General features: G+C 61.1%; 1 protein-coding gene across 1 annotated transcript; it reads left to right on the forward strand.

The window, feature by feature from the left end:
* The first annotated feature begins 1034 nt into the window (after window positions 1–1034).
* GATA5 (GATA binding protein 5) lies at window positions 1035–12659 on the forward strand. Its single transcript, XM_074317767.1, has 7 exons — window positions 1035–1146; window positions 1492–2056; window positions 3311–3486; window positions 9749–9874; window positions 10310–10400; window positions 10745–10872; window positions 11188–12659. The coding sequence occupies exons 2-7, from the start codon at window positions 1513–1515 to the stop codon at window positions 11341–11343; spliced, it is 1221 nt and encodes a 406-aa protein (XP_074173868.1). The 5' UTR covers window positions 1035–1146; window positions 1492–1512; the 3' UTR covers window positions 11344–12659.
* The last annotated feature ends 240 nt before the right edge of the window (window positions 12660–12899 follow it).

Genomic DNA, 12899 nt, shown 5'->3' on the forward strand with positions numbered 1-12899 from the left:
CCAGGACCATGAATGGAGGCATTCTGTGCCCCCAGGACCATGAATGGAGGGCCTGCTCTGCAAACTAAAAACATTCAAGATCCCAAGCCTGGGACAAGGGTGGCCTGGTGAGCCCTGCTTCCGCCCAGCCAGTGTATGGGACCTGCTGGGCATTGTCCCCAAGGAGAACCTGGGGGGAGGGGAGGGAGGCTTGGCTCATCCATCAGCGAGGGTGAGAGGGAGGCCGCTCTGCCACAGCACTGCCACCGGTGCACCCACCCAGGAGGACTGGGGGCACCTCCATCCCACATTTCTGGTACCTGGAGGAGACACTCCCTGTGTCCCCAGAGGGCAGGCGAATACAAAGCCCACCTAGGGGTGGGGGCGAGAAGCTGGGCTGGGACCTCACGGAAGGCGTTGGGGGTGCATCCAGACGGGTCTGCCAACCTGGGCGCGCCCCCCAGCTGGGAACGCACTCAGAAGTTGCCCTTCTTGGTCAGAAATTGAGGAAACTGTGGGCCTCCCGCGGGACTTCGCGCGTGCAGCAGCCTTGATACACCGGGGCTGAGTCCAGGGACACCCAGCCGGGGTCCCTCCTGGAAGCCGGATCCCCGGGGTCCAGGGCGCAATGAGGGGGCCCCAGCACTGTGTGTCCGTGAGCGCGGTCGGCGGGGAATCACGGACTCATCCACAAACGCAGAACCAGACACCAGGCCAGCCTCGGAGGAACCTGTGGCTAGCGAGGAAGGAGGGCTGGGGATCCGCAAATCCCACGAAAAAATTTAGAGAAGTCTCCGCGCCCCGACTCCTCCGGGGCCCCACCGAGCGCCGGCCGGCTCCTGTCGCCTGCCCTGGCCGAGACTCAGCGCTGGGTGCCCGGTGCCATGCGCCCTCGTCGCCTTTCCCGCGGAGCCCCGCCGGCCCGGCCTGTTTGGGTCACGTGGCGCCGCGGCCGCAGCCCCTACGCTGACCCCGCGGGGAAGGAGGGGAGGGCGCCGGCAGGGAAGGGGAGGCGCGGTGGGGCGGGCCGGGGCGGGGCTGCGCGGAGGGGCGGCCGGAGCGCCTGGGATTCCCTGCGGAACCGCGCGGCCCCGAGCTCCCAGTCTCCAGCCCGCCTGTCGCCGGCCCGCCGCGGCCGCCGCGCCCTCCGGTCCTCCCGACGAGCCGGTGAGTGCCGTAGCCCTGCTGGTCGCCGGGCACCCCTCCCTGGCTTGGTGCCTTCTCCCAACGCGGCGGGGCCCCAGCTCCCAGGCCCTGCGCTTCTCAGTCCCTGCCAAGCCCATCCTGGGAACCTCCGAAGCCGGGACAGTAGAGGACGTGAGCTCAGCACCCCGGCTTTGCCGGGGCTGCCCCTTACTATTTTGTCCCCTCGGTCCCGGGACCCGCCCCAGGAATGGCCCGGCTGCGGAGTGGGGAGCGCGGCCCGACGGGTAGCACCTGCTGGGCACGAGCGCGGGCAGTGGCGGGGCGCACAGCGGCCGTGACCTCGACGCCTGTCCCTCTTCCCCGCAGGTCAAGGCCGCGCCGGAGAAGATGTACCAGAGCCTGGCGTTGGCGTCGAGCCCGGGCCAGGCCACCTACGCCGACGCGGGTGCCTTTCTGCACCCGCCGGGCGCCGGCTCCCCGGTGTTTGTGCCGCCGGCGCGCGTGCCCTCCGTGCTGTCCTACCTGCCGGCGTGTGAGCCCGGCCCGCAGCCGCCGGCACTCGCCGGGCACCCCGGCTGGGCGCAGGCGGCGTCGGCGGACTCATCAGCCTTCGGCTCCGGCAGCCCACACCCTCCGACCGCTCAGCCGCCCGGGGCCGCCGCCTTCCCCTTCGCGCACAACCCCCCAGGCCCGGGCGGTGGTGGTGGTGCGGGGCTCCGGGACGGCGGCGCCTACCAGGGCGCGCTGCTGGCTCGCGAGCAGTATCCAGCCCCGCTGGGGCGGCCGGTGGGCGCCTCGTACCCCACCGCGTACCCGGCCTACGTGAGCACCGAGGTGGCCCAGTCCTGGGCCTCCGGAGCCTTCGAGGGTAGCGTCCTGCACAGTCTCCAGGGCCGCCCGGCTGGCCTCTCAGGACGCAGAGCCACCTTGGGTGAGTGCAGGGCTGGGGGCAGCTCCATTGACTTGGGTCCGGAGCGGGTTCAAACCCGCACCCTACGAAACGCACAGCTTCCCGGTTGGCCGATGGCAGAGCTGCGCGGGGCAGGCCAGAGCCCCCGGGGTCATCGCGGCTCTGCCACAACCTCACCGACCGGACATGGAAAACCTGCTCCTGGATTCCTTTTACACATTAGGAGCAGAGTATCTATTTCTACCTTTCCTTCCTCATTCCAACATTCTGGACGGTGCCAGTTTAGAGCCTGTTAAACATGTTAAACGTTTTAAAGAAAAGTTTTGGAAGTAATTTTATAAAGTTCAAAATACCGGTTTATTTAAGTATGCTGCCACATGCGTCTCCGCTCTAGAATGTTCACATATTCTAATTCAAGACCTGATTCCATAGCTCCCCGGTATAAATTTGGATTATGGGATTCCAGGCCTGTAAAGCAGAGAATGATTCCACCCGGTTTCTGGGGTGTCAGTGCAACTGACCTTTTATCTCCCTGGGGCTGAAAACCGAGGGCCCCCGCCTCTGTTTACTGCCCCCCTGGTTCGCCCTCCAGTCATCTCTCCCGTCAGGCCTTCCCCTCCCCCTGCAGCCGCCTTTTGGCCCTGCCGGCTCCTGGACGCAGGAAGCGGGTTCCCTTGGCCCTGGCGCCCAGGGAAGCCCTGTGCCTGGCGCCCACCCCAGCTGGGCGATGACTGATCCCCGCCCTGCCCCCACCCAGTCCTGCCGCCCGAGTGTCGCCAGCGCCTGGCCCGGCCTAGAGGGGCCGGGGTCCTGTGTGTGCGCCCAAGTATCCGGTGGAGTCCCAGCTGCGTGTGCTGCCTCCCGAGGCAGGACAGGGGTTATAATCCCAACAAAGCTGACAGGACAGTAAGGCCCCTGGTCCTTGTAGGATCTGGAGATCCCCCATTTCCCATCATCCTGCTTCGCAAAGGACAAGGCCCTTGGGCCCCCTCCCTCTGCCAGTGCAGCCGCTGGTGCTGGACCCTGGTCCCCTGGAGGGGGCACTGCCTGTTGTCCTACTTGGGCTTTCATTTATTAACCCTCCCCCACCTTATAAAAACAACCCTAAGCAGTGTTTTAAATCTGCGCAAACTTTGCTGTATGTAAATTAAAAATTAAATTAGATCAATATATTTTAAAATAAAATAAATTTAAAGCACACAAAAAAATTGCTGCAGACGCCCTCAGGCTCCAGGAAGAGCTGAGCCTTGTCCCACGAGCTGCCTGTCCCCACAGTGTCGGACTTCTTGGAGGAGTTTCCCGGTGAGGGTCGGGAGTGTGTCAACTGCGGGGCCCTGTCCACACCACTGTGGCGCCGAGATGGCACCGGCCACTACCTGTGCAACGCCTGCGGTCTCTATCACAAGATGAACGGGGTCAACCGGCCACTCGTGCGGCCGCAGAAGCGCCTGGTGAGTGCAGGGCCTTGGGGTGGCCGGGCTGGCTGCTCCGCAGTCCCTGTCATGCAGCCAGAGTCCCGCGTGCATGTTGGATCAGGGAGGTGCTAGAGCAGGCGCATCCCAACACCAGCCTGGGCCCTGCCGCCTGGCAGTCATGCACCTAGGACCGCTCTGGGGAGCTGAGAGGCCCTCGGTTACGGAAGGGACAAAGGACGCACTCCCCACGCTTGAGGCTGCGCTTTAGTGGGGTCTGCAAGAGGAGTGGATTCCCCAGAAGGGCTCTGTCCCCGGACCTGGCCGGGCAAGGATGGCTGCGGACCCTGACAGCCTCCTGGGGGCTCAGCCCAGTGGCGCTGAGGGAGACTGGGGTGACAAGCTTCTTGTCTGGCCGGGTGGTGCGGACGCAAGGGGATCTGGTGGGGGATGGGGCTGGAAGGGAAGGTGGTTGCTGGGTGGGTGCTGTGTTGGGGGACATGGGAGGGGTGTTGGGGCCGCGGCCCCACTGGGGAGCACTGTGCACCGAAACCTTCAGGGGTGGGGAGCAGACCAGGTCTGCAATTGTCCCTGGCAAAACTTGTTTTCACTTTTGGTTCCTTCTGGCGTGTGGCTGGGCAGGAACTGGGGGCTGGGAGCCCGACTTTTGCCCCTGGTGGGGCACAGCCCCAGAAGCGGTGCTAAGGTGTAAAGTTACTTTGTTCTATACCTTCTCAGAGGCAAACTTTGATGTTCACGGGTCTTTGTAAATAGCGATAGGCCCTGCAAGTTGGTGAGGCCGCAGTGGCTCCTGGCTGAGCCCTGGGCAGGGGGACATTTCTGGGGTGTGGAGCCTTCGGTCTAACGCTGCTGCTGCTGCTGCTGCTGCTGCTGCTCTGAGGCCTGTCGGGGCCAGTTGGCCAGTTCTGGCCGGTTCTGGTGCCTCAGGCCCTGGCCATGGCAGCCTGCTGGCTAGGGGAGCACCGGGCTGGCCCTCCCAGGCCCCAGACAGGGCAGGCGGGAGGCAAGGCCGACTGGGTCACACAGTTCCAAGACAGCTACTCTTTCTCCTGATCTGGTCTAGCGTTTGGGGCTCTGCAGGCCCCCAGCCGCCCTCGCTGTGCCTTGGAGGGAAGGAGGCTTCTCAGAGTCCACATCACCCCTCACTCTCGTCTCTGACCCCCGCCCCAGTGGTCATGCCCCCACGCCGGGTGTGCTGTACTGGTCGGCATCTGGTGTGGCCCTCACTGATGGGGAAACTGAGGCTAAGAGGGGCAGAGTCTCGGGGGACAGCAGCCCAGGTCCCCAGCGGCAGGCAGCCCCCTTCCCTGGCTCCATCTGCCCTCCAAGCAGGGCTCTGAACTGGGTGCCAAGGACACACTGGTCAATAGGACAAGGAGGTGTGAGAGCTTCCTGCCTCTGCCCCACCCCCAGGGCTCAACTCCCGGCAGCAAACTCCTGACTTGGGGGTGGACAGGCAGGACCTCACCTAAGCACTGACGTATCTACCTTCACAGCAACCAGATGACAATCCTGGGGCTCAGAGATGCTAAGCAACTTCCCTGGGCACACAGCCTGCCAGCGCCAACCCCGATACAGGCCAGAACTGTGGGCCTTGGGCCCCACGTACCCCCACGCATGCTGAACCCCTGCCCCGGTGCTGGGTCTTCTGGCCCAGGCCCCTGGGAGATGAATTCAGGGACTGTCCCCACACTGTGTTGTAAGGATCAAATAGACACTTGGGCTTTGACCGGCTCCAGACAGGCTGAGCTCGGGCACTTGGCCTGGTGAAGCCTTTGTTTCCTGGTCTGGGGGACACGATGTAATTAGGAGGCCTGCTGAGGGGACGGATCCTGTGTGCCTGCTCCTCTCCCCAAGGCCACAGGCCCAGGAGGGTGGACAGCCGGGTAACCCCTGTGTCCAGGCCCTCGCAGCCCTGAGTGTGGAACATGCCCCGGAGGGGAGGGGTCTGCTGAGTGGGGCCGGAGCCAGGGGACATTCATAAGCCCCTCTGCTCCCCGACTCCCCCTGAGCAGGATCCTAGGGATTTCCTCTGACTTGCTTTGGGGTGCCTGCCTGGCACTCAGAGAGGGCAACCCCACCGATTGCCCTGTGGCTGGTCCTGACGGGGCAGGTTGGCATGGAAATCCCAAGATTCTCAGAGTCCTGAGACCAGAACCCAACCCACACGGACCCAGACTTGCTCCCACTCCAGTGCCTCACTGTCCCTCATGTGTGGCCAGACCTGATGCCCCAGGAGGGCCCGCCCCCGCCCCCGAGGAGAACTTGTCCTAACCTTCTTTTAAATGATTACAAATGTCCAGTAGCGTGTCACCAAGAATGCAGGAATGTGAAATAACAAGCTCATGTCCCCCCGCCCCGCCGGAGCCCATATCTGTGCTGCCCTTTGTGTCTTGTGCGCCTCCTTAGCCGTGTGCAGGCTGGGGATGCACCTCTGACCTGAGGCTTCCATCAGTGCAGACACGCAGTGTGGACAGTTGTGGGTTCCCTCATCCCCATGTGCCTGCCCCTCTATCTGCCTGCTCATAGGGCCAGGTGCTCTTCGAGCCTCACGAACACAGGTGCCCACAGCCAAGGTCAGCAGTCGGCAGGCCCATTGACCCCGGGCCGGCTCTGGCACCAGCTCCGGGAAGTGGCCAGTTCCGTGGGGATGGGGGGTGGGGGGCCTAGCATCCTTCGAAGAGGGAATGGGACCTTGACTGGGCCTCCGACCGCTCACCGGCCAGGTGTTCCTTCCGGCACAGCTGTACCTCGCACTCCCATCCTGGCAGTTTGCCCTGAGCAGCAAGGGGCACCCGTTTTGTCAGGTGAAGTGTCCATCACATTTCCTCTTCCAAGAGCACTAGGGGACCAACTGGAAGCCGCAGCCATTTTTTGCTGCTCTACCTCTCAATGAGACCTGGAGCGCTTACTTTACTCTCGAGTGTCTCTCTGATGGGGGTGTGACATCCTCACCCCTCCTCCCCCACTCCCTCTGTGTCTGCTGCAGCCGCCAGCGCCCTGACTACTTCGGGTGTCCCAGAGCTCAGGGCGGCTCTGTGGCGGCCAGCAGGCTTTGAAGTTTTGCTTCTTTTGAAAAAAACAGACCAAAAAAGAAAAACAAAATGCAGCCGGAGAGGCCTGGCAGTTAGGGGCCCTGAGAGTGGCTGGGCCTGGCTGCTTGTCCGGACAGTGAGGAAGGACAGATGGAGTCTCCAGGGACGTGTCCCTGGAGTGTGTTTGGCTGACCGAGGTGGTTCATTCCACCCCAGGAGCACATGGCCCCACTGGCCCCTCAGCGTCTCTGAGCCTCAGTTTCCCCTCTGTGAAATGCAGTCCCGTGAGGGAGAGGACAGGATCAATGAGCAAACGCTTCGGATTTTTTCTGAGGGATTTTTTTTTTTCCATTTTCTTAATTTCCAATTTCTTAATTTTCATTTGTGCTCACGGTAAAAAGATTGCAGTGTGGCTTCCAGGTTTCGCCTTGCCCTCCCAGGGAGAGGGTGACAGAGCTGCATGCTTCTGGGGCTGTTTTCTGTGTGTACGGACTCTGCACGGTCCACCCGATGCGGTCGCTCCCTGCAGCCCGTGCACAGGCCACTGTGGGGTATCTGGGGGTGTGCGTGAGTCTGCGGGTGAACCCACATGTGTATACCCGTGTGTGGCTGTTGGAAACGCCTTTGCTTTGGTAGCTTTATGCCTTCTCGGGAATGTTGGTGTAGGAAGGATTTTAGTAAGAAGTGGCCTGGATGGCGACATTCACATATGATTCCTAGGTTTCAGTGATTATGGTTTTTTCTGAACATGGGATGGCAGGGTGAATGCTCAGGCAAGGAAGGTTTGTAAAAGTGCCTGAGCTGCATGGTGAGAGGGAGGGGCCACAGGCCCTGGTACCCATTGGTTTGAAGGCACAGCAGGAGGTGGGGACTAAGGTGGGACCCAAGAGGGTAGGTTAGAGTCACCAGATAAAATACAGGACTGCACAGTTAAATGTGAATTTCAGATAAACAACAAATAGCACTAGAGCATTTATACGTCCGAAATGTTGCATGAGGCAGCTTATACCCCACGTTTTGCCTACCCCAAGTTCCCATCTACCTGGGCATCCTGGGGTTTTTGCTAAATCTGGCGGCCCTGGAGGAGGTCCCAAGGCCTCCTCCCACTTTAGGAAGGTGGAGGGATTAGAGGCTCAGGGCATCCTGGCCGGGGAGGCAGGCACTGCTCCTGGTACCAAAGAGGCACATAGACGGGAGAGGAGGGAAGGGAAGGGGAGACCCTCACCTCAGTAGAAGCAGCTGCTTTCTAGACAAGGTCAGGCTGTGGCGAGGGGCTTCCTAGGAGAGACAGGCTGGGTGGGGGCCCCGTGCTCCTGCTTAGGAGGGACACTATGGTCTGCCCTGGGGCTGTGGCCACCACCTTCCTTCCAGTTTGGCCGGGGCCTCAGCTGGGTGCCAGCTCTTTCCACTCCAGACTGTGGGCAATTCCCACCCGCAGGTGTCCTCAGGGAGACCCCTGAGAGGCTGGACATCAGGTCTGACAGAGCTGTGGCCTCCAGAGGCCAGATCACCCGCCCAGTGTTCCCTTGGGAGTCTCCAGGGCCACGTTCCTTCCTTGTCTTTTGGCCCTTTTGTTTGGAGCCTGGGGGAGGAGGCATCCTGCATGAAGACTGCAGGCCGAGCCTCAGATTAAAAGGGGCAAATTCTCTGGAGCTTTTGGCGGCTGCCTGCAGCCTGGGGGAGGGGAGGGTGAGGAGGTATTTTAGTGCCTTGAGTTTTCTTGGGAATGGCTGGTGTGGAAGCTTCAGACAAGCCCCCACTCTCCCTCCCAGGCTGTTCACAGGGGGCAGGCCTACGCCCTGACCACTGACCATGGCCTGGGGGGAGGCGAGGGGGTGGTCAGCAAGGTTGGCTACCCTCAGTCATTGCAGAAGGAAGGATCCTAGAGATTGCTGACAGGTGGGGAAACTGAGGCTGGCCCCGTTTGTTCTCCCCTAACCCAGGACAGGTTCCTTTCCTGGCTTAGTTTGGCCCTCTCTTGATTGCCCTCTGACTTGGCCCTGGGCTAGACAACACAGAGGAGGGGACATATATTCTTGGGACAAGTTTGAGTGTGGGATCCTTGTAGGTTTCTGTCCTGGTGCCCAAGGTGCTGCTGGAACATCGTAGCAGATGTCACTGGTCTGACCCTGGGTTCGACACCCTGCATCATTGTGGCCCAGGCGAGGGGGCCAGGGGTCTGGGCCATGCAGGGACAAATGGAGGAAAGGGTGGGACAGGTTCAGGGGCGTCCAAGAGCAGGGGCTGGGGATGAGGAGAGAGCAGTACCCTCGAGGACAAAGTCTGGAGGCAGGTAGCTGGGGAAGGGTGGTGCCACAGGCAGGCTATGCTGCTGAGATGCAGGAAGGGCTTTGGATCTGAGGGACTTGGGGGGCCCTGGGCCTGACACAGAGCCTCTGGAGCTCCCAGGCTGTGGGTGACAAGACCCCATCCAAACACCAAAATGTGAGCCACACAGAATCTGTACTGAGAGAGAGGCGGCTCAGGGAGCACGGGGAACCCTGAGCTGGAGGGGGGGCCCCCATCAGGCCTGCAACAGCAGCTCCCCAGCAGCCAGCCCTACAGGGATCCCTGGAGTTGGTCCTGTCCACAAGTGCAGGGAGGTTTGGGGTCCCCAGTTAGATATGGACCTGCAGGATTGGGGGTCAGCTCTTCTGGGAGGCATGGGAAGGAGGCAGGCTCCCGGAAGTTTCCGTATGAGCCCATTGCAGCTCTGACATAAGGCACGGTGAGCGGCAAGGGGGTGATGTAGGCCGGTGGGACCTGTTCCCCTCAGCCCACCGTCCCATGGAGAGATGTTGAGCTGAGCCCCTGTTTGGAGTCCCAGGTCTTAGGAGGCAGGTGCTCAGAGGGACCAGGAGGCCCCTGAAAGTCCAGCCTGGGGCCTGACCACTGGAGGTGCTACTCCACGTAGAGTAAGTAGCACGGGGTCTTAGCCACTGAAAAGAGACAACAACAGCAAAATGGCGGTATGTCTATGCTGGGTCTTCATGAGATCTTAGCCCCACCAACAGGCCTGTGGTGGGTCTGTCATCACCTCCATTTTACTGATGGGGAAACTGAGGCCCAAAAGTGAAGTGACCTGTGCTGAAGCTCATGGAGTGCAGGGCGGCCTCATGACACCTTCCCTTCAGCCCCTATGGGCTGGGGCCTGGCTGCCAGTCAGTCCTGAGCCCACTCCGTCTGCCCCTGGCGGCACTGGTTGGCCCCAGCACCAGGCTCACACCGGCCTCCTCCATCCACAGTCCTCGTCCCGCCGTGCCGGCCTCTGCTGCACCAACTGCCACACGACTACCACCACACTGTGGCGGCGAAACACCGACGGCGAGCCTGTGTGCAACGCCTGCGGCCTCTACACGAAGCTGCACGGGGTGAGTCGGGGCAGGGCAGATGGGACGGAGCATGCTGCCCCTGCTGGGTCACTTGACCAGCCCTCCCTTCCCTGAGAGACCAAGGGGCTGGGGAGGAATGAGGCAGCGGTGGCGGGAGCTGACTGTGTTACACGTGTGTTACACACTTGGCCCCATGCCCAGACTGTTACTTTTATGCCCATTGTGCAGATGGGCTCACTGAGGCTCACCCACAGCCGGGGGCAGAGGCTCGACACCTAGTCCTGCCTTGGCACCCCTGGAGCCCCCCTGGCCCGGGGGCTCTGGGAGGTTATGGTGGGATGGCTCCTCCCCGCCCCACCTGGAGGAAAGCAGCATCCAGGGCAGCAGCTCAGCCAACGGGGTTGTGAGGACATATCGGCTCCAGGAGTGAGCAGGGAGAGGGACCAGCCACCCACCCCTGCCTGTCTCTGCCAGGTGCCCAGGCCCCTAGCCATGAAGAAGGAAAGCATCCAGACGCGGAAACGAAAGCCTAAGAACGTCACCACCAAGGCCAAGGGCTCCTCAGGTGCGGGCCAGGGCCCACCAGGACACTGGGAGGGAGCCGGGGCCCCAGCCACTGAGATCACCCCCAGCCCCTCTGCTGGGGCGCATATTCTCCCCGTGGAATCACTTTGAGTGTCTCATATTCCACCATTAGAGATTTACATGTTGGGTGCAAGCTTTGTCCTCCTGAAATACAAATACCCCCACTCTGTCCTGGGGTGGCTCTGGTTGGGGGAGGGGCCTGGTGGCCTGAGCTCACCCAACAGTGGGGCAGGGAGGACTGAGGAAGCCACACCCAGCCTCGCTCACTCTGACCAGTGCTGCTACATCTGGCAGCTTCTGTAAACGCCCCACCTTCCCTCCCAGCGTCCACAGTCAGCACCACAGCCTCCCCACCATCCTCTGTCCCCAACCCTGAGAGCTCAGTGGCCACTTTGAAACCTGAACCCAGCCTGGCATCCCCTTCGTGCTCTGGGCCCAGCATCATCTCCCAGGTAAGACAGATGGGGTGGGGTGGGTGCCCAGAGCTGGCTCCCGGTTCCTCAGGGAACCCTGGCTCCCCGGCCAGGGCATAGCCCCTGCTGGCCTCTCCCAGAAGCTCAGGGCTGGGCACACAGTTGGTCATTGGTACCGAGAGCTGACCTGTGGCAGACGCTGGACTGAGAGCCCTGCATGTGTTATCACTTCTACCCTCACAAAGGGTCCCCCACCCCATTCCAGGAGTGAGGAAGCCCCGTCGTGCGGGCTCCCAACCCCACATGGGGCCACGGCGTTCCTGCATTCTCACATGTCCCCTGTCCTCCCTGCAGGCCTCCGGCCAGGTGGACAACCCCTTGGCCCCCAGCCATTTGGAGTTCAAATTCGAGCCTGAGGACTTCTCCTTCCCCTCCACTGCTCTGGGTCCCCAGGCTGGCCTTGGGGGTGCCCTGCGCCAGGAGGCCTGGTGTGCACTGGCCTTGGCCTAGGTCGCCAGTCACCCACCGGACCCACCTTGCTACCTGTGTCACTCCAGCTCAGCAGAGAGACCATCTGCCCCCCTGCCAGAAGAGACAGGAGCCAGCAGGCCCTCCAGGCACTGGGCGTCCCTCAGCAGGTGGCAGGGAGGCTTCTGCAGACAGCAGCCAGACCCCAGAGCAGGAGGAAAGCTGCTGGGAGAAGGGCTCAGCACCCCCCAGACAGCAAGGGACCCCTAAATGCTGCACGAGGCTCGCAACCACACTGACCACTCCAGCCAAGGCTGAGCCGGGGTGCCCACTGCCACCTTGAACTCTGTTGTCAACACTCGCCGTTGTCATGTTTACAGGTTGCAGCAATTGGAAAAAACCCAACCTTTTGTTGTAAAGCCAGGGTCACAAGTGGAGTGGCCAAGGCCAGGCAGAAATGGGAATGAGGGCAGCAGCTGGCTGGGGACGCCCTCAGGCCTCAGGGTCTGTCCTTCATTTCCCGCGTTTGAATGATGGAGCCACGGCACAAAAAACTTTTCTCCTCTGAGTGCAGGACTGCCAGGGATGGGTGTCCAGGTTGTGCACTGCACCAGGACGCCACCCCAGGAGGAAGCCCTTCACACCCGTGGCCACTGGGGACTTGTGTATTTATTTGGACGGTTTTCCCAGAGGGGGCAGTAAAGGGCCTTGTTCTGACCGAATCTGTCTATGAGCATCTCTAGTGGGCAGAGGAAGGACTTGGCCCCATTCTGACCTGCACAAGCTGCTGGCTTGTCTGGGGTCCCAGCAGAATGGTGAATCCCACCCCCTTTCTCTTACACAAGCCCTCCCCTCAAAGGGTGGGATCACAGATGAGTTGGTCATGCCTGCTGGACGCAACTCTGCCCAACGGAGCTGATGGATGGCTCCTAACAGCTTGACGTTGGGGAGGCCTTAGGGACCGGAGGGGACTGGGGCTCGCCCTCCCAGGGCCACAGCATCACCTCCATTCAGGTGCCGTCTGTCACCGAGACCTGATTTTTACAGGGAAGCCAGAAACTGGAATTTTTTTATTTTTATTTTTTAATGTAAAGTCTTCCGACTGAACGTTTCTTTCCCCAAACTCCCAATTTGATTCAAAGATCTTTTCAATAATACGAGCCAGCAAGACAGCTGTGAGCCCGCCATCATCATGCCAGTTTGTTTCCCTGGCGTCAACTTCCAGAGTGTTTCCGTTCATCCTGCAGTTGTCCCTTGAGATTCAACCAGCCCAATCTCCACATGATGTCTTTTTTTTTTTTTTTTAAAGACAAATGAGGCCATAAGGAAACATGTGAAATAAAGACCTTGACTTTGGTTTCCTCTCCCATCACCTGTGGGATTTCCCGGCCTCGTCTCTGCCTGCCAGGTCGGCAGCAAGTCCAATGTCCATTCAGACTGCCTCTCCTTTCAGAAACGCGTCCCGGGGACTGGCCCGCTGGACTTCGGTGGCCACTTTGAGTCCCTTGGAGGTCTCCCACCAGCCTAGTTCCCCATCTGTGAATTGGGGGTCCCCAGCTTCCCACACAGAGGGGCAGGAGGACCTTCCCCCAATGGGT

The sequence above is a fragment of the Rhinolophus sinicus genome, linkage group LG13 (genome assembly GCF_036562045.2).
Source record: "Rhinolophus sinicus isolate RSC01 linkage group LG13, ASM3656204v1, whole genome shotgun sequence".
In the NCBI taxonomy this organism is placed as follows: domain Eukaryota; kingdom Metazoa; phylum Chordata; class Mammalia; order Chiroptera; family Rhinolophidae; genus Rhinolophus; species Rhinolophus sinicus.